The sequence below is a fragment of the Centroberyx gerrardi genome, chromosome 8 (assembly GCF_048128805.1).
Source record: "Centroberyx gerrardi isolate f3 chromosome 8, fCenGer3.hap1.cur.20231027, whole genome shotgun sequence".
Classification (NCBI taxonomy): domain Eukaryota; kingdom Metazoa; phylum Chordata; class Actinopteri; order Beryciformes; family Berycidae; genus Centroberyx; species Centroberyx gerrardi.
The window spans coordinates 27533969-27556521 of record NC_136004.1 but is presented as its reverse complement, the minus strand read 5'-3'; the positions used below and the strand labels follow the sequence as shown (position 1 = coordinate 27556521).

The 22553-nt window shown below is 41.7% G+C and overlaps 1 protein-coding gene across 1 annotated transcript in view; it reads left to right on the top strand.

The window, feature by feature from the left end:
* Positions 1-10881: 10881 nt before the first annotated feature.
* nos1 (nitric oxide synthase 1 (neuronal)) overlaps positions 10882-22553 on the top strand; it is a 38197-nt gene continuing 26525 nt past the window's right edge. Inside the window, exons 1-3 of the mRNA XM_071897649.2 lie at positions 10882-11618; positions 15262-15385; positions 18367-18504. Coding sequence (XP_071753750.2) covers positions 10882-11618; positions 15262-15385; positions 18367-18504 — 999 coding nt within the window. The remainder of the gene's footprint in view (positions 11619-15261; positions 15386-18366; positions 18505-22553) is intronic.

Sequence of the window (22553 nt, the reverse complement as noted above, 5' to 3'; positions counted from 1 at the left end):
GAGTAGAAACTTCTTTAAAGTTGCCCCAACACAATTTTAACACAAAATACAGTGAACACATTTTGCACTATCACATGGCACAGCCTGCTAAGCCCAGGGTGAATTTCGCACAGCAATTATTTGGCAGAAGCCTCTGATTTATGCGAGACAAGAAAGCGAAGAGCCTCACAACAAATGACAAGTTTGACCTTTAGAGTGAGGAAAAGCCCGGCGTTGCCGTATTTCCTGATAACATATTCTAAAAGAGGGCAGGGACAGACGGGGACATGCTAAAGTACACAGGCACACAAAAAGCCAGTCTCTTAGGTTGATCATTTGCATTTAGGTGGAAAGATAAGGCTAGTGCGCTTTCTTTGTGGACGGGCGGGGGTGGGTGGGGGGTGTTGGTGGGGTGCAAATGGAAGTGGTCCTGCGAGAGTCATCAAGAAGTGGCATTCCAAATATGATGATAATGTGAAGCATTCACCAGATAATGGCATTAGCCAGTTCACATAGTCCAAATAATTTGCTTTGTTGTTTTCCCACAGAGATTCTCAGATATTTATGGATGTATGCAGGAGCCATTATGGCTGCTCGCTGCGACCACATCAGTTGTTAAAGACCATTGCAACACAAGGCAGACATCATACCCTCACTTGATTAGAAGAAGTTTTTGCTAAACTAATTTAAAGTTCTAGAGATCAATAGCACCAGTGGGCTCATCCTCTGACTTATAGATTATGAATCTGAAATGGTTCGCCACTCCCTTGGAACCCATTACTGTGCTTCATTGGAATTCAGGAGAGCAATTTTAACACCTAGTGCAGTTCAGTTGTAAACCTGTAATAGGTCAAAGCAGCCTCATTGGGACTATAATGTATTTGGCCATATTGTGTTCATGGATTGCCATCGTAGTCTCAGGAAAATGCTTTGTGTGAAGTTCTTAGACCGTGTGAAGATCTTGATCTCACCCGTCATTGGGGACTACGATGCCAAACTTGTCCTTTCTAAACTCTCATCATGTTCAGCCATTTCAAATGCTGAACAAGTCCTCCTGAGTCTTTGCTGAAACTCTTTCTTGTGAATTTGTGAAGAAAAACTCTAGAGGGCTTAAGAGGCAAATGAATTGTGCAATGGTTCAGGTCTCATTCGCTTTTCCAGACATTTCCCTGCAGTCGTCAGAAAGATCATACAAGATGCAGCTGGTTTTCACAATGCAGAGATTATGATCATGAGTATGAGTCATAAGTCAATATCCATTCGACGTGACATACAAATGTTAGCTCAATTTCTACAACTGGGGAACTGCTCTGGTTGGGTTGATGTGGCCACGTCACAAAATGTAACACAATTATTTTCCTAGGATTTGGGTCGGATTAAGATTCATTTACCTTTTCCTGTGTGCACTTTGGATCACAGCACAGGTCAGTTGCAGGTCAGAGCATGCTGCAGGATCTAAATCAAACAGGGAAATCTCCCAGAGAAATATTCCAAATGTAACAAAGCACTCCAGGATCTAGATTAAATCTGTTGTAGAAATAAAATGCATCAGGTGTATGGAATTGAGGTTTTTACATGTTCAGGGAATTGACACATGGGCCTATTGTAGATGGTAAAATACTGAGAAATGTCAAGAAAGACGTGAAGGAGATATGGTTTGGATAAAATACTTAACTTCCCACATTTAAACCACTGCAAGCCCTAGCAAGCCTCCCACAGGCATTCTGGGGCTGACAGCAAACAGGGGACCATTATCATCCTCAACAGCCTGTTGTAAAACTTGGAAGACACAAAGAGGAGCCCATCTCTGCCAATAATGATTTTGCCCAACAACCTTGACAAAGTGCAAACAGCGGATTTCCGTTTGCCGCAGTGCCCTTGGCTCTTTTCAATCTGCAGTCTTTTGCTCTGCATTGTTGACCCTTTTCAGTGTGCTCAATCCATTGGTTACAAGACAATCTCAATGCCAACAAAGGGTGGGCGTTTTCTTTTCAAGTGAGAGATTTTGCATGAAATGCCTTGGTTTTTGTTCCTGCCTCGCTCTGGTCCGCTGGTCTTCACAGTTTTTCAGTTTCACCCATGGGCCATGTGGAATCAACACTGATGTTATGTTTCGGATCACATCAAAAGAAATGTACTCTCCACATCACAGCCAGCGGGAAAGCACTGGCCTCGACTTGCATATATTCAGACCTTCTCATTTTTATCACCATTTTGCCTGCACTGCCCACTTCATTTTGAATTCTACACTTTCCAGCAGTAAAGCTGACAACGTCTGAGCCCCTAACCCCTGTGCTGAAGAGAAAATGTATTATAGATATTTCCTGAAAGTTGATAGTGTCAAAAAGAAATCCTCTCACTTTGTGACAAGTGTGAATGGAATCTCCCACCTGTTTTAGTGTAATGATCACGACTCTCTTTGGATCTCTGGGGAACTGAAACAGTGCTTTTGATATGTAGTATTGACTCGTAATTGAACAATCTTTGATAGATGGAGTGATTGAAAAGAGAGAAAAGCACATGTATTTTTAACAAATTGTACAAATTATCCCTCAACCAAATAAATTACATAAAAAATAACAATCATACTGAGTTGAAACAGTGAAACCCAGGCCCAGATTCAGAATGCCATTCTATTCACTAACCATGAAAAGATGCCTAATAGTGCAGGTCAAAAACATAAAGCCTCTTTGCACCTGTCATGGTCATGCATATGTAAATTATAAGTAAATCTCATTATTTTGCCAACACAGTAGCAAAGCAGACTGACGTAATCTGGAAGCACCTCAAAGCAACAACAATCGGCGGCGTTCACTTCCGAGCTGAAACATACTGATTCTTCCTGTTTCCACTCGTCATAAGTAGGTTTGTCCCGCCTACATCGACCATCCAAGTTTGATATGTCATGACAGATACTGCCCGACATACCAAGCCTATCCACCAGCATTAACTGCCAGTGGATAGGCTTGCATCCAGATCTGTATGAATGGGCATGCAAATTCAAAAAGTGCTAAAGACTGCGATTCATGGGGGCTGGACACCAGGCAAACAAATAACAAGATTGTACCCAAATCAACATTTCGGAATGGGCAACCTTTCTCTTGTCCATTTTTATTTTCAACAACATTATCCCCCGTGTTACTTCAGGTTAGCTAGCCAGATCGCATAGCGATGAGAATTATGTAATACTTTTGGTGTCTGTTTGAGCTTTGTGTTTGATCATGAGAACTGGTATTTCCCTGCCCACACCTTCTTCCATGGAATGTGTTGTTTGATGCTGTACCTTGTTGTGTAGGTTCTGACTCATACGAAACCTTACCATGCCCTGCATTCAATCGCATGCCATGGAGGGAGCATGCAGGTTTTCATTCCAACCAAAGACTGCACCAGATGATTTTACTGATTACCACACCTTCAACCAGAGAGGAGGAAGTAATCTGAGAAATCACCTGCTGTAGTCTTTAGCTGGAACCAAAACCTCCATACACTCTGCCCTCCATGACACACGGATGAATACCCCTGACCTATAGTATGGATTTGTGGGATACAGCTAAATGGCAAGTCATGGGATTAGTTAAAAAGCAGATATACCTTGAAGAGGCCATCTGTCCTTTCAGTGTCTTCTGTTCATAATGTAATATATCTTTGATAAGCATGCAGAACCGAAGTATAGAGAGTGAGGTGCATCCGCCTCCAGCCATGAAACCAGTAAGACTGAATAAACTGAATAAACTCATGTGTGTTCTTACCTTTACAAGCCAAGGGCCAAACATATATCTGAAAATAACAGTCACACAACCCATCAAAATACAGTTACACAGCTGCAATCATCTTCCTTTTCAGTCAAGGCTGAGGTTTATATCTGTTATCTGTTATATCAGTTTGATCAGTTCTCTCAGTTCTTTTCCTGGAACTGAAATATTTTGTTACATCTACTGTCAGAACACTATGGCTCCAACCTTTGCAGTCCTTTAATTTAATTTCCTTTATTTAAGCTTTTTCCACTTTTGCACTCCTTGTAAGTCACTCTGAATAAAAGCGTCAGCTAAATGCAAAATCATAAAATGTCAATATAGTGAATCGTTCCACAGGCCTTTAAAATTGTGGTTTCCCAGGTGGTTTAGGAAAAAAGGTTTCAAAATGCCTTCTTTCGGAAAAAGAAAATATACCAATACAGTATAAAAAATATTTTAGTGTTCAATAGTATCATTACAAATAACATGTTTTTACTGGACCTGTCAAAACCAAATTGCAAACTAACCAAAAATAAACAAAATAAACAAAATGAAACACATTCTGAATATTTTGAATACATGGAAGTTTTGCATAAGTCAGAAAAATCTGAAGCTACCTATTCAGTTAGAAGAGAAATACAAATCTATGTAATCAGTAATAATTAGCCCAGGCCTACACGCAATCACTTCACATAAATAATCATTTCAGTTAAGTGCTGCATTTTAAATCACACATCATTCCCTATTCGCATTGATCAATTAATCCCAGGCTTTACTTTTGAAAGTGATTACATACAATCAACAGTGCAATTATTAGCAGTAAATACAACTGGTTTGATCTATTACACATCTATTGTGCAGAAATGTTTTAAGGTACTGGTAACAGTGAAATCAGCCCAACAAGGAGCAAAAATGTGATGGAAAAACACTTAATTAAAAAGTTGCCATAGAAACTAGAGGGAGAACAATTCAACACCATGCAAGTGATAGTGTAATAAACCTGTACTTGACCAATTAGAAGTGTTAAAACAAAAAAAACAAAAAAAGTAAGAAAAAGCAAGTGCCAAAGAGTCACGACAAGACATATCTTAGCACTTTATGGTGTGCATGCATCTGCAAATTAGAGTCATCATACATTCACAGTTTTGGGACATGTAGCATATTCATATGCATGCACTCCTGCTGTGATGAAACTAGTTCTGTGACTAAAGGTGTGGTAAATACAGTCACCTCCCAGACTCAGTGGCTGAATGTGCCATTGTATAATTTCCAAATCTGATGAAGGCTGGCAGTTGATCAACAGGCTGACAGAACGGAGAACGTCAGATTGAAAACACTGAATGTCTGATTGAAATCTAAGAGAATGTGAATATGGTCATTCTAGATTACAATATTCTTGCAGACATGTAAGTATGATAACGCAAACAACAAATCCCCTATGGTCACACACACACCCACACACACACACAACTCTGTTTCTTCTTTTTCCTTCACCCTCTAATGTGAAGAAAGGCTGAGGACGAATGGGAAGAGGGGAAGATATATAAAAAGAAACCAATGTAATTTTAGCCAGGGAGTCTTAACTCTGGGCAATGTGCTATGCGACAAAGCTAAGCAGGGGCTTTGCACAGTGATCCACATGGTGTGTGGCTTTATGAGAGGGCAGATGGTACCACTCAAGCAGGAAGTGATTGACATAATGACATGGCCGACCGTGGAATGTGTGTTTATGTGTGTATGGGTGCGTGCGTGCGTGTGCATGCGTGTGTGTGTGTGTGCGCATGTGAAATGTGTATTTGTGTGAAAGTTAAAGGGACATATCCTTGCAGTGGTTTTAAGGAAATCGGCAGTTACAGGTTTATTTGTTTAAACCCTCTCAGTTTGTGTGTGTGTGTGTGTGTGTTTGTGTGTGAGATCCACAAATTGCACTCTGTTTTGTTTGGGTGTTGACATGTCAAGTGATAGCTGAGGCAGAGGCCAAGCTGATTACATTGAGAATCCCTAGATCTTCATCTCGACCATGCATTAATAACCACAAACACTCTGAACCCTAGCGGGGGATATCTCAGTATGCAACAAAACAACTCAAGTGCTTGAAATCAGTTCTGCTAGTGGACTCCATCTAACCATAAATGTCTCTGCTCCATCTGAAAGATAACAGAGAAAACACAATGAGGACTCCACTACTGTGTCTTTCAGCCCATTATGATGAATGGGGGTAATTATTTTTTTTTTTCCATTCTGGGGAGAACCTTAAGAACTGCTGGGAAAAAAAAGGTTCACTCTGTGATTGCATGCGGAGAAGTGGGGCTGTGATGTCTGGAGTGACATCATTTGTTATCGCTCGGAGACCAACCTGGGGAAGACGCAGCAGTGGAGAGAGAGGAAAATTGAACCACTTTTCATATGCTGCGATTATGTCAAGCGGGTGGCTGGGTGACCTCGGGGTTAGAGGGACCGTTCTGTAACCGGAGGGTCATGTGTTTGATCCCTGTAACAGACAGTCATGTCTCAACCGCCGTGTGTCCTGTTGAAGTGTCCTTGAGCAAGACACTGAATCCCCTTGCTCACTGGCTAACATGTCTGTCTACTGTGTTAAATGACTCTTTCCATCATGCCCAGGGACTGCAGCTGAAAACTAGCCAGTTGGCTAATAGTGGCACATTTACAGTAATGTTGATTAATGTGCATTGTAAATTGTAAACAACTAAATACATTATAGCCTACTATTTGTAGCACTGTCTGATGTTTCTAACACGCAGTCATCCCCTGTAACATAGAGAGATAATTCAATGGTGTCGATCACTTTTTCTAACTTGTATCTCACTATTCAGACTTAAAATATACATATATATTTTTTTTATTGAGTCATAATACAATGATGGCTAAAATTAACACCCAGCGATTGAGAAAGTGCCAATGTCTGTTTGAGTGGTGGTAAGTTTTGAGCAACCAAATTCCACCTTTCCAGTTCTGACTTGTTTGGAATGCTGACTAACCCTAATCACAACTTCATGAGGAAACAATCTTCTTTCAACATTCAACTTAAGCTAAAATAGATGAAACGCCTTTTGTGGACCTAAGTATTTTTTATGTAGCAGTGGCTTGATAATTTGATGAAATACACCTATATTTGCATTATAATAGAGGTGCATTATAAATGCAACTCTAAATAAAATAATACCACTACTATTGTTATGCTGCTAGCTCCATTTTATTCTGCTGAAGTAATCACAAATGAGACAGCTTGCCCCTCACAATTTCACAAGCTCTCCATCCCAATTATTTGCACTTTGTAATAACATTTTTAAATTGTTTACTTTCTAGCAAGCCAATACCATTACTATAAAGATTTATGGCTCAGAAATAAACATATGTCTGCGCAGTCATACTTTGTTGTCACTGAACTTTTATTCATTACATCATATTGTGATTGTATCAAATCGTGAATCCCATTTTGTGTATTGAATCGTATTGTGAGATAAGCATATTGTCCAATCTGCATCTGTTGTCAAAAGAAGGTCATTTGTAACCTTCAGGAGAGCGTTGAGTGCTATAAAGTGGTCTAAAAACCAAACTGTAATTTTTCAAAAATTAGTTGAGAGAATACAATTTTCTTTAGATAAAAGAAGTTTGGAAATAACTCTATAGTGAAATCCAAGTTTGGCTTCTTCAGCAGAGGTTGAACCACAGTGTGACTAAAACTGGACAGGAAAATTCCAGAGGTCAGAAAGCTGTTGAGACAAAAATGCTGGAGCCTACAGTGTTATGAACTTGTTTGGGGAGTTTAGTGGGAATAATAGCAAGAGGTAGAAGGGGGTGGAGGGTGGTGGGTGGGGTGATGTGCAACCCTTCTCTCTAACCACTTTTTGGTGAAAAATGTATATGAGGCTCCCGCACACCATCTACTTGCAAATCTCAATTTATTGCGACCTTTTTCAAAGCATCAAAGATGGAAATGACACCACCTGTAGGCTATTTGTTAGGTCATGATTGACAACTGGTGAACAATTTCAGAAAGGCTGACATCATTGAACAAGACCCTAGAATTTTGGCGGCTCTTACAAATCAGGTTAGAAGAAGGTCGCTCTCACATCCATTACTGCCTTTTGATGAGACTCCATTAAGTATTTTAAATCTCAAAGGATACTTGCAGCTTGTTTGCTTTCCATTTGTTCTGCACTGTCTCCTTCAGGTTCCATGATGCTCATTTAGCCAAGGTGACGATTTAGGTGTGTTTTTTTTTTTATTTTATTAAATGCAACATTATCAAGAATGTTGGAGCAGGCACTGATGAAAACATGAACTGATTCCTCTGTGTTTTGTAGAGGAATATCACAGGCAGTAGAAATATAGGGTGACGAAAGAAAAGCCCCAGAAAACTTATTTGAAGTGTGAGTTTGGATTATATGAAGGAGTTTTCCTTGTTCCTGGGATGGTTAAATTTACCCCTCAGTTTCATTTTCAGTCAAAACTTCTACTGTTCAGCCCATTCTACTGTGTTTTTATTACACATCTCTGCAGTACGCAAGACCTCGAACCTATACTATAAGTTACATTGACACACTGACAGCCTAGAAAGCGATTTTTTTCATTTCCCGTAGGCCTACAGTATATGGGGGGTGTGGATGTTAGGGGAGTCTGGTCTTGCATGGTGATGACGCTATCCGACCTAACTAAACCCACCTACCATTCATTTAGACGCCCGTGCACGATTCTCTCCGAGCTCGTCACAGTGTCTCCCGTTGCTCCATATTTATAAGGCGCCCTGGTGCGCGGAAACGCACAAGCATGCCGCGTCTCTAGAGTGGCAGAGCGCGTCGCTGCGACTTGGAGACGCTCGGATGAAAGAGCTGTGCAGCCGCTGCTGAGGAAGAGACGCGGGAGCGCAGGAGTTTTATTCCAAGTTTACGGCAGCAGGTCGTTGTGACAGCGACCTTGTTCTCAGGGGTAAGTTGTTATGCGTTTTCATTCATTCCCCCTCCTCTCCCTTTCCTTTTTTTTATATGTGAAAAATTAGATTGCGCATTCCGTTATGGATGGGGAAGGAGCACAGCTATTACTGAGAAGGAATGGAGCATGCAAATTAATGTGCAAACCTGTGGCTATTGGGTCTATTTTTAAATCCTCCTTGTTACACAACATATAGGGGTTTATAGCCTTTACCAAACAATTGTTTCCACCTACAAAGTTGTTGCTCAGGGAAATGGCCATAAATTAAGGCTCGGTGGGAACATCTTGTGCATTTTTGCCTGTCATGCTGTGTTGTTATGTTAAGATCCTAAAGGATACTTTAGCAAGAGCAATGGAATTTTTTCAGAACTTGTCCTGGTGCATTTGTTAAGCTACATGTAGGTTCTTCACTTGTGGACACTTGACTGTTCTTAATGAATATGAAATCTTATGTTATTTAGCATTGGTATTTTAGAATCATAGTTGTAGCTAAACGGTCTGTATTTTAGGGAGATTTTAGAGGATTGCAAACAGGTTTATTCCGCACAATAGCAATGCATATAGCAATGCATATAGCTCTTTAGCGGCTTATTCGTGTGCTGTGAAAGCCTTCATGAACCACGCAAGGTTGGTGCGTGGGCGCGATAAAGATGGAATGATGTGGATGAGGGAAACCAACCAGCCTATGGTATATGCATATGATGATTTAAATCCCATAAAAGTTCTTAAGGAAATTAAAGTCTAGCGCCCTGAGCAAAGTCGATGCGGCCCCATCAATGAATCTTTAATTATCCGTGCAGAACTGTAGATTTTGTGCTGCTGCTGCTGCTGCTGTAGTAATGATTTTCCGTGCTGCACAGAATATACTTGTGTGATAAAGTATTGTTACGTTTAAATTGTTGGCGATTTCTTAGTAAAGTGCAGCTAGAAAGAGTTTGTATTAAGTGTGGAGCGCTGACCTTGGTGCTGAATTATTCCAGTCACAGGCTGAGTGTCTGTCCTTGTCATTTGCTGCCAACACAAGCAGCGGGGCTTCAGTTGCGTTTTTGACATACTGTACGTTCAAGGCAATGCCACCCACGCAGCCAAATGCAACAGTTCCAAACAGCAAGAAGCATGCATGATAATAGATTTGTATCAAAGGAGGTGAAACTCATTACTGAGCGAGTCTTCAGCGTCTGGCAGACACCGCCAAAGTTCTTCTTTCTGTTCATAAAGTTCATTTCAAGTGTAGAGACAATACACAAGGACTGGAGGGACAGGTGTGATTCGTACATCTCAACCTTTTTCGCCCAAAAGTGGGATTGTTTTGATTAATGCAAGTCCACGCAAACACAGTCTGCGAACTCATTATATAGGAGAGATTTACGCTGTGATGAACAGTAGACATTGCCTGCCTCGATTTACCTGATAAGCCATGTGTCTGAGCGCGCATTAGTTATGTGTTCATAATGAAATTGAATAGATACTGTATAATATTACAATGGTCGCCATTGTAGAAGCCCCCCGTTGATCCTCCATCTATGCAACTGTTACAGGCATTTCTTTCTTGAATGTCACACAGCATAACCAAATTAGTACATTCTAGGACAAAACTCTGCTGTCTCTCAACCAAGTAGTTACCAGACAATTCCTTGCAACATTGACAGCTGAAAAGAGTGGAAAAAAACTTTATTTTTCCTCTGGGGGATGGAGCAAAAGCGCAGCAATAGTTCAACAAGTGAGACTTTTCCAATGGCTACATCTGTATACCAGCTAAACTTATTCTACTAGTTTGATCTGGCTGAGTTAATATTTGTCTGTTTGCAAACACTGAGAAACATTGAAACTGACTCAGATGCAGTGATTAGTTGCTGTGATAAAAATATTGAGGCTCACAGCGGTATCCAGGAGGACATCATTTGGAGGATAGATTTTTTATGTCCATGACAATATTTTGCATCTGTAGGACTTAATGATCTGTGTAATATTACACGTTCTGAAAACATTTCTAACACTTAAGTGACTCATATACCCTATTTTACTAATATATTAAATCAGCACATTGTAAACAAATCATGCAGTCAAGGCAATTTCCGCAAAACTAATAGAACTTCTCTTTCTCCTCCTCCTCCTCCTGCTGCTGCCGCTCAGAAACATCCCTGGGGACACACACACTCCACACACACGCAAGCACACACACACACACACACACACTCACACACACATAGGCACCATGCAGGAGTCGGAGCCTACAGTGTGCCAGCTGCAGCCCAACATCATCTCGGTGCGCCTCTTCAAGAGGAAAGTGGGAGGCCTGGGCTTCCTGGTGAAGCAGAGAGTGTCCAAGCCGCCTGTCATCGTGTCGGACCTGATCCGTGGCGGTGCAGCCGAGGAGTGCGGCCTGGTGCAGGTGGGCGACATCGTCTTGGCCGTCAACAACAAGCCCCTGGTGGACCTGTCCTACGAGCGGGCGCTGGAGACACTGAAGAATGTTTCACCCGAGAGCCACGCCGTGCTGATCCTCCGTGGGCCTGAGGGCTTCACCACCCACCTGGAGACCACACTGTCTGGAGATGGCCGCCAGCGCACTGTGCGGGTCACGCGGCCCGCCTTCCCACCCTCCAAGTCCTATGAGCACTGCAGCCCGCTCAGCCCCCTCAGCTCTGGGCAGCAGCAGCAGCAGGTCAACAAAGAGCCCCAGCTTAGGGCCATCGAGAACCTGTCCTCTCCCTCCGTCACCCCCTCCAGGCTGCAGAGGGGAGGGGTGCAGGCGCTGATTGCGGCCCAGGACCCCCTGCTGATGAGGGACGGGGGCCGTGGAGCGCTCCTGTGCAACGGGGTGGAGGAGAACAACGAGCTGCTGAAGGAGATCGAACCAGTGCTGCGCCTCATCAAAAACAGCAAAAGGGAGATCAACGGAGAAGGCCAGAGGAATGTGGAGAGGAGGGACGCTGAGATTCAAGTGGACAGGTAATGTGTGATGTGATACTACTTTATTGATCCCCGTAGGGAAACTCTCTTTGTGCTTGCCCCCCTCCACAGGGCGGGTTAAGGTTAGAGCGCAGGGTGAGCTCAGATCAGAGTCCTGAAGCTGCTAGGGAGGCAGCGTCTTACTTAAGGGCACTTCAGCTGGGTGGATGCTTGCCGACACGAGGGCTTGAGCCTAGGTCTCCTAGTTGAAGGACAGTCTGTTTACTCACTTTGAGATCTTGCTGCCCCTAAATTACCTGACCCAGCCTTGCATGCATTAGCTGTTAGGGAGAGGTTCCCATTCACAGAAAGTGGCTTAGTTTACTCTCACTGCTTCTATTGCCCCTTATGAAAAAACATATATGTAAATATTTCAGAACATACAGTGGTTGCCATTGTAGAAGTTCATACATTTATTCTGAATCTATCAGTTATCGGTATTGCTGTGAATTTTTTCTTTAATGTTACATCATATAACCCAATTAGTATATTGTAACAAAACAGAAGTTACTCAGCAGAACATTCCTTGTCAGCTGGCAACAAAGCAGATTTTTTTCCAAACAATTCTGTAGCGATACTGCATGTACCACTACTTAATAGGGATGCTAGTGTGGCTAGTTGGTAGTGGAAAAAAAAACTTCAAAAGGATGTTGGATGTTGACGAAGGGAATCATACAGCAGAGGTATGATGTAAAAAGAGGTGGTGGTTTTATTAACCAAAAATGATGATATGAAAAATAAAGAAACAAAGATGCAGTCCTGGGATACTGTAACTAACAGACTCAGAGCGTAAGATAAACTTGAACAATTCAAACATTTCCACAGCCTTACCCTCTATGCCTACTAAATCAGAACAACCACCTTATATGTGTTCCTCAGCCCTAATTAGTTTGGACTAAGTGTAGGCTATGCGGTAGGAGGTACTGTAAACATTCATAAAATACATGATTGCAGAATAAGATTTTAAACATGACTATAATATCTGATGACTGATTAGCTGCCACATCACTGTAGGCTTTAACGAGGATACCTCCCTCCCTCATTAACATACACACACACACACACATGAAAATAATTCAACACTGCAATAAATAATCTGTGCCACTACAAATAAAGTTACTGTGTGAAGTGTAAATTGATATCTGTCACAAATGATTCTGCGGTGTACTTACAGTGTTATGCAATAGGAAATGCTATGCTACCCAGCGACAACACAACTGCCACTGAGCAAACATTGCACAGATGAGCTTACATGATTTGTTAGAACCTGAATGTTGAGTAAAATAGGATCAGATGAAAAGGTTGAGAGAGCAAGTAGTAACAAGTGTGACTTCTGCAATGGCAGCATCTGTATATTTTACCTGTCTGCTTTTTAACATTTAATGAGGAAGACACACTAATGCCAGGCTAAGGTTTCTTTTACTTTGTTTTAGATTGTTCCCTCTGGACAGCGATTCATAAAGCTGCATAGTCCAAGCCAATATCCCATCCCCGACTCTCTCTAAATGGTCTGCACAGTGTACTGCTGTTATTGGCATCGCAGTTACCTTCTATTGTACACCCACGACCAATTGAAATCAAATTGAGCCTACAGTCTCTTTGAATCAATATCTCATTCTTGTCCAATCCATGCACATCCTCTTCTCTTTCATAAATGCCCCTTGAGTGATTCATTGCTTTCTAGGGAGACATATGCCTAGAAAAAAAACTCAAAGCAGGCACAGTGAAGTCTTGTTATGATGGCTCTAGTTAATAGGGCTGCCTGTGTGCATAGAAATGGACTTTCAAATACATCTTGTAATATTTGAGTCTACAGGCAGTCTAAAAACATGCTGACATTTGGGCAGCACTGGGAAGGAGTTGGCTAACTTAATTTTGTCGGCCGGGCCTGTGACGTTTCAGATATGGAAAAAGGCTCTCTGAGGAGTTCCAAATAGAGCCTGGGGGTTATGATGAGAAAGGTTACAGTGAACAGAATGGCCAATATTATATCTGGGCACATTTGTGCAGTATCATCTCTCAAATTATGCTTGATGACTATTTGCCTGGAATATAACGGCACATTAGAACTCATGGCTTGTTTTTAGAGCAGAAGCTGTTACAATTTCTCCGATATGAGACGGACACTCCCCGTCTGAGTCAGAATTGATGACAGATGATACACGCAACTTCTCTTGTCGTTTCTGCATTTCTGACCTCATCCCCAGAATTGCGGGGATGAACGTGCTCTCGCGAATTGAGGCAATGAAGAGATACAGTGTGACAGGGAGTGTGAAAGGGAGAAGGGATGCCTGTGAAGATTTACAATTAGCATGGACACGTGCTCATGAGAGAGATGGGGGGAGTGTGAAAGACAGTGGGAGGCGATACGTGTGTGGGTGTTTGCGAGTGGAAGAACGCAAACTTCAAATCACACGCTGATGTGTAATTGATGGTGTTTGCCGTCTTTATTCACGTCTCATGTGGTTTGCAACAGCAGCAGCATAGGGAAATCCCCTCCCCCTTTTCCCTGTGGTCTCTCAGTCTCTGCCCAGTTGTAGCTATAGCCCAAAGAGAGTTCTCTCACTGTTTTCATCCTGTTTTTCTCTCCGGGTAGCTGTGTGTGACTGTGTGTTCACATTGCCAGAAAGTCAGGAAACCAGTTGACCATGGTTGCATTGTTTCTACAGCTACAGTTACATTTTTAAGCAACCTCGTCCTTTAGCAGCCAGTCATGTACTTGGGTTGTTATATGCTCTGCCACACCATTGGCATTACAGCTAATAATCACCTATCTTAAATCAGCCATTTACGGAAGAGGATTAGGGACACATGAAAAATGTATTTGAGTTCTGAGATTAAATTCAGAATTCAGAATTCTGAGAATGAAGTCAGAATTCCGAGTTTGAAGTAAGAGCTTATTCTCAGAATTCCGACTTTAATCTCAGAATTCCGACTTTAATCTCAGAATTTTGACTTTAAACTCAGAACTCCAAAAAAATGTTCACATGTGGCCCTAATCCTCTTCCGTAGCGATATTGTGATGTAGTTCCTACAAGTCTGAATGGCCAAAGAAGCAGGCTTGTGATCAGAAGCCTAAACCTGATTTGAATTCCTGGATGGGCTGGGAACATGTGGACAGAGACAAAGTGAAGGAGTAATGCTTCCTTCAACAGCTACTATTGACGTGCCTTTGAGCAAGGCGTCTAACCCTCAAGGTGCTCAAGTGTAGCTGCCAACAGTAGAAGACTGTGTTTGTACTGGGCAGCTCCCAGGTGTGAATGCATTTATAGACTATGTATTAGTGTGAAGCGGGCTGAAAAAGAGCATGTGTGTTCAGTAAACCTTCCTGGACAAATAAAATATATACAACAAATATATATATTCTATGGCATTGTGATTTGGTCTCACTCCTGTTACTGTCATTATGACTGTTGTAAATGACTTAGCCATTGTGCAAGCTTTTTCTGACTCAACGCCAATTTGGAAAGCTCCCAACTCCATGTTTTATTTATTTGCAAAGGAGGAAGAAGGTCAGCTCGTTTACTCTGTGTGCATTTACGTGCCTGTGGGTTTTGACTGGGATTTTAAAGTGAAAGAAAAGAGTGTTTTTTTGGCTGATGTGTGCGCACACACCTGACAGCGAACTGTGTGTGACTTCCAGGGACCTTGGCATGGGAAATGGCACGTCCCCCCAGCTGGTGTCCGATAACGACAGAGCGCTTGATGACCTGTTGAAAGACAACATGCCGGTGGTGCTCAACAACCCTCACCCTGACACTGACAAGGTGAGAAACAAGTGGTCGACTATATGATTTAGACAGAGTTTTTATGTCTCTTTATCTGTGTATGTGTGTGTGTGTGTGTGTGAGTGCGAGAGAGAGAGAGAGAGAGAGAGCATGTGTACGCATAAGCCTGGACATCTCTATTCTCCTACAGATCAATAATGTTAACACCCTTTACCCTTATTCTGTGTGCGTGTTTGCCAGCATTCACATGCACATTGGCAAAGTCAATCTCCACAGCTGTGTAATGCATGTGTGTCCATGACTGTCTTTGCCCGAATGTCTCTTTACCCATGTACCATAATCCACACTATTTGCCTATTTCATGCTCATGGGCCTTTCGAGAACTGAGCACGCACCTCTATGTAGCCTCACAGCCTACAAGACTAAAGCCTTTGCTTAAGATCCCATCACCTAGGTATTAGATCCTTCGGGCGGCAAGCTGGTGGAGCATTAAATCCAGCTTATGCGTTACAGACGCAAAGGTCTGGTCGGCAAGCATAGTGTCGTAATCTGCACATGGTCGTGTTATCCACCCACTTGTGACGTTGCTCGAGCCCCCGTCAATGGGACCGGATAGGGCAAAATAATTCCAAGAGGCCTAATGAATGCGTGCAGCTGCTGCTGATCCATCTCTCTCTATCAAATGTGGCCCTCTTGAAATGATCCAGGCCCTAAGACCTGCAGGGAAGAGAGAGTGTTAATGTGCATGCTTGTGTGTGTGTATGTGTGTGTGTGTGGGGATGTGGGTGTGTGCTTGATGGTGGTTGGAGAGGATATGTATGGTGTGGTAAGATGCTGTATATGTTTGAGGCTGCACGGTGTGCTTGTGTTGGCGTGAGTGTACTGCACAGCCTGACGCGTCAATGCCATGAAAGGTATATTTGGGATGTGGAGTCAGTGTGTGTACTATACTGTATGTGTATATGTAACCACCCTGACTCATGCAGCAGAAAGAGTTTCCCTACAGGTGTTTTGCTAAACACTGATGCTTACTCTGATGACGCATTGCTAAATTTTGTTATACCATCAACTCAAGACAGGAACAAATTTAAAAAAATATATAAATGAAATGATTTATGAAAATTGGAGTCAAAATTTTTCTATCATTGCGCGCAAGGATTTTAGCTGACACGACGATGGCCTGCAAATTAGTTTTCTCACTTTGGAGAAGGACTGTCCTAGGCCTCAAGCTGCAGATTCTGCTGCTGCATAATTTAATGTTTAATAAGCCTGTTGCACAGGAGAGGTGGTAGAGTGTTCTGTCAAATTCCACCAGCTAGCGAGGTCTGGAGACACAGCCACCACCGTTGATGATCCATTCAAAGCAGAGAATATGCCACCATGCCAGGAAGTTGACTTTTATCGTCTTTCTATGGTATAATCATCACTGAATAAGATGTCAGACCAGTATGCTTGTCCTATATCTTTTTGTTGTCTATGTATGCTAAATTGTTCCTTTCTGTTACATCCATACCTTATTTCCTGCCTGTTTGATTGAGGATAATGATTTTATCTTCACGGCACAATGGTCTTTCTTCCTGACCTCAGTGATAATGATGTGGCATGTCTTAGCCCCACAGTGGGGGTTCCTGCTGTTAGAGTGAGAGCTTGGTTCCTGTGTGTTCATGCTCGGTGTGTGCAGCATCAAAATCAATTCAAACTTGCACATCCTTCTCCACGCTGAGAGGACAAAAAATAATAATGAGACTCAATTGGCGTGGCACTGTTGGTATTCATCTCCACAGCAAGCACCGTGATTGTGTCACTGTTGTTCAGAAGCTACTCCACTGCACAATTCACACAGCCACAAGAAATGATGAAAGAGGTTGCAAGGTGTGGGATTGATTAGACTGAGGTTTGCCGATCACACAGTGCTTTTCTTTATGACAGCTTACAATTGACAGTGAGGCTAAATTGCAGGCACTCATCAGTCAGTAACTGTACTAGTGAGCCAAGAGTTAGCGTGCAATCAACCTGCTGTTTAATGATGTTGATTACCTTTCTCTTGGAGTGGGAGAGAGAGAGGAGGCATTAGAGAGGAGAGGAGAGAGAATGCGTGTGGTTTTTGTGCATGAGTCTGTAAAACAGTGAGAGTGATGTAGCACTGAACAATGACAAGCTGATTCGCCTTGAGAAGAAAGAGCTGGGGGTCTGCATAAATCTCACTGTCTCAGAATGCTTCTAAAAGTCCCCTTAAATATACTTCAAGATACTAATTATGTGGTGCAACTTGTCCCAGAGAGAACAATCCATCTTAAGCTTGCCAATCACGTGTCCCACCATAGCATTCAAAAACACTTCTCCTTGCCTCCCTGCTATGGGAGGGTTGCCTCTCTTTTCAGCCCACCTCAGCGTGACTTCCAATTATAAACAACTTGAGGGAAAGCTTGCGCCAAAGGTGGCTTAGAGGCCAGAAACCATTACCCAAATACAATGCCCTGGTAGAACAATTCATGGTTAAATGCAGAGATGGAAATTAACTACGTACATTTACTCAAGTACACTACTTAAGTACAGTTTTGAGGTACTTGAGAATTAACATTTTGTGAGACTTTATACTTTTACTCCACTACATTTCAGAGCGAAATATTGTACTTTTTACTCCACTACATTCATCTGACGACTGTAGTTACTAGTTACTTTGCAGAATAAGGTTTTACATGCAAAACATACAATGAGCTCATAAAATATGTTGCATCGTTAGAGTAGTTAGACTTAGCGCCACCTGGACCACTTACAACATTAAAATACTTCTTACAGGTTAATGCATTAATAATTTACCACTCTGAAAGGGACCACTCTTCAGAATGAGTACTTTTACTTTTCAAACTTTTATTTTACTTTGCATTTTACTGCTAATACTTCTATACTTTTACTTAAGTAAACTTTTGAATGCAGAACTTCTACTTGCTACGTTTACTTAAGTAAAGGATTTGAGTACTTTTTCCGCCACTGGTTAAATGCCTGTGTGCTCTTTCCAGCCTCCAGCCCAAGGCAGGACCTCTCCCAGCAGGTCACTCCTGAACGGCAGCCCCTCCAAATGTCCCCGCTTCATGAAGGTGAAGAACTGGGAGAGTGGCACTGTCTACAATGACACTCTTCACCACAGCTCCAGCAAGGTAAGCTATACTGAAAATCAGTCAAATGGATCATTGGATGCAAGGGTGCAAGTAACTAATTACATTTACTCAAGTTACTGTAATTGAGTAGCTTTTTTGTGTACTTGTACGTTTGAGTATTTTTTTAAAGTCAGTAGCATTTCTTATGAATGTATGTTTTTGCTGAAGTATTGTACTTGCTGAAGTATTGTACTACATTTTGTGGCTCTGCATAAGCATCAGAAACTGGACAATTTGTGGAGCCATTCAAAGTGAGAAGAGTAATGTGGCTTTACTTTGTTTGTGCACTTTTATTTGTAATTTCCAAATCTTCGAGGTTGAAAGGAATCAAGGTTGAATTCTGTACTCTTGTCCTTTTAGAATTGCATGGGAAAGATCAAATCTAACAGTGCACTCTTTTTGAAAAATTGACTAACTTTTTTTCTGAGTACATTTTAAATGAGCTACTTTTTACTTTTACTTCAGTAGATTTTTACACCAGTATTTTTACTTAAGTAAAATATCAGCAGAGTAACAGTACTATCTATCTGTGTGTCTATGTCAATGTCAGTATCCTTAGGCAACCATGTTGGCAGGTGATGAGAAAGATCTTGCTGTCAGGGCTTCAAGCCAGAAATCATTTAACAGCCAGGGTTTCTATGCCAACAGTAACAACGAATGAAATCTATGACATGCCCCTGTTTCATTATGCCATGCTTTTAAATATAATCATTTCATAATACTGAATATACCCTCTGCTACAGTGAAAAGCAGCAGGACTACTGGTATATATAATTAATAAACCACAAAGATGATCACAGTGGAATTGGTCATAATAGAATTAGGAGTTCATAATTGAGAGTACACCAAGACTAATGGAAATGACAATATCAGAATCAGAGTTGCGTTAATTACGTACGCTTTAATTAAGTACAACAGGTGTACTAGAAATTTGATGTAGCTAATTGGTGTTGACACATTACAAGATAGTTACACAATACCGGATTGCCACACTAGGTTCAAGACACAACGTAACAGGACCTCACATATAGTCCAGATAAGACAAACTGTATGACAGTAGACGAAACTTAAACACACTACAAGTATACACTGAAACCAAAGAATTGTTCCAGTGTAGCGGCCTTGGCACAGTCAGGTGCAAAGTACAGTTAGGTTGATAAATAGCAGAAGATGAATGAATGACATTGATGAATGATATTGATATCTATGGTTTTAATAGTGCTTTTTAAAAGGTACTGATCATCATGACATGTAGCAGTTGAATCTAAACAAGCATCAACCCCATAGACTTACCTATAGAGAATTTGCAAGTCAAGCAGATTAAAGTATAATAGGACGCGTATCCTGGTCTTTATGTACAGAAGCAATACGCTGTGGGCCTTTTATCTGCTTACTCAAAGGAGACTGTCTTCTCTCCTACTATACATATACTGTACCTCTTGCTCCTGCCTGAACTGTAGCCAATAAACGATGGAGCGGTAGATCTTGTTAAAACTGACGAAACAATAACACTCAGAATAAAACCCACAGATTATTGCCACTCCACATCAGGACAACTCACATGGAGTTGCAGTTTCAGAAATACATCACTGGGAAATTACAACAAAACATATACCATTTGGTGGACATTTTTATCCAAAGTGTCTTATATTAACATGAGCACATACATTTTTAGCATGGATGGCTCAAGTGGGTGCTAATAAAAGAGTGTATAGGTATGCAGTATTATAAAACAAAATTATTTTAGTCAAACAGCTAGCTGACAGACACATCACAGTTCCCTAGGACTGGAACAACGTGATCTCATAAAAGTCAGATTTACAGATTTACATGCTGTGGTCACAAATTATGTGAAAATTACATTCCTCCACCATGTATTGGAGTCTGTGACAATAGACATTTCCAGCTAAAGGTTGGCAAGTAAAACAACTTTGGTTAAGGTCTGGGTTAGGATTATGGCTAGGCAACTAAAACAACTTGGTTAAGGTTAGGGAAAGGCTTTGGCCATGGTTAAATAAGAAAAACTTAGTTAAAATTTGACTCGGTCGCCGGCATTGAAGGCAAAAGCATACACCCATCCACCAACCCGACCACAACACCCTCACTGTGCTACTTCAGTGTGAGACTACTACCTGTTTATAGTCGTGTCTCCTTCGCACAACCGTTTCATGCTGGGAACACAGATTTTTAACACTTTACGTGCCACCAACACGTAATTTGGTGTTAAGTTGTGTTCATTTCACGTATTCGTGTGAGATCAGGTTGGACTGGAAAGAGTAAAAAGTAATTTCCAAAAATGTCCTCTTGAGCGTGAAGCAACACACAGCAGCAGACCACAGCTGCATGCAGAGCTTTCAGTAAGAACAGGGATTTCTATGATGATACATGTGAATGTCTCTTCATCTATCCACCAATCTGTCCATCCATTTTGGCCGTTTATCACGCAAGCAAGTTCCCAACTGTAGTATGGCCCAAAACTACCAAGCACAAGGTGAGCTCCACTGTTTTAGCATTCATCCCCCCAAAACATCGCAGCCATCCATAAACAACAGCAGCCTAATTACTCCAGTGACTTATCGGACAGGCTGTTGCGTGCATCCCAATGAATGGCCTGTAATAGCATCTTCAGATTTATTATATATCACAGACGCTGCTGTATTCGAGGATGATCCGTCATTTTTCGAAAAGGACAGCTGGCTGGCATGAATGCCCAGAGCGGTATGATGAGCGGACGTGCTGGAGCACGAGTGATTCCTTTGTTTTATTTTTAACACTCCCTGCTACTCATCCATTTTCCCCTTTTACTCTGTCACCTCTACTTCTTGTTCGTCTTCCTTTCTTATCTTTCCCCCAGTTGTTTTCTCCCGTTGTCAATTACCTTTCTTCCGCCTCCTGTTGTCTTTATTATTCTCCCTTTATTTCTATCTGTTTTTTTATCGCTTTCTTTCTCTCTCTCTCTCTCTGTCTCAAATTCTCATTCAATTTCCTTTCCCATTTTTCCCTTGGCTTTAGTGGCTGTGATGTGTTTGTTGTCAGCTTCAAGGGAACTTTTGTTCTTTGAGAGAGGGTTGGATGGGTTGTGGATGGGGTGTGGAGGGAAGTTTATTTTGGATGGGCTGAGGGGTCAACGCCTGAGTGTTTGGACAGTGCAAGTGGGTGGTTCAGTGTAACAAGACAGCCAATTTTAGCAGCGCTGAGGTTATTGTCAAATTTCCGCTTTGGCTGCATGCTTGCGCTACCGTTTCTGTCATCCTCTCTGGCTCGCTCATTCGATCTCTCCAAGCTGGTGAAGGCATTTACAGCAAACCAAAGTGACAGCTCACTTCAACTCTAATCATATTACACTGACCACACAAGGTTGCTCTCAGCTATGAGCAATTTTCTCTTTGCATCTGTCTGTTTCTTGTTTTCTCCGTTCCCGCCTCGCTCTTTCTTTCTCTGTCACTGCTCAATGGAAGGAAACCAATCCATGACTCACTGACTTACTCATTCATTAACATGTATGCCAGCCATTTCTGAAAAATGTAATGAAAGGAATTATAAAATAGTCAAGTTCCCTTGTATGAATTAAAAGCTAGAAACCTCTAACAGAAATTGATCTTTTATTTTGATCATTTGCTTAAATGGGACTATGTAACGGCAATTTAATCATTGGTATCATAATACTTTTCAGTGCTGATGGAAGTGATTTTCCAATGGCCATTTGTGCTAACAGAATGGAATACAGGGGTTGAAATGGTCAAGATCTATTTTGATTAATCAAAATTTCAACCTTTTTGTCTTTCATCTGAGGGAAAGTAGCGGAAGAGACTTTGACCCTTTTCCCTATCCTCTGGGAAATCCTCCTGTCAGGGGTCAAGAACAGCACAATTGATTATGGGGGAGCTTTTGAGATTAAAGGATAGGCCTACTTCCTGATCTTTTTTTTCAGTGTCATATTAAGATGGTAAGATTCTGTGGCCAGAGAGTAGCCCAACGAACAGGTGGAACTGGAATGCATGGTTTTGTTTCACTGGCATTATCTCCTCACAAGTATCTACAAAATCTAC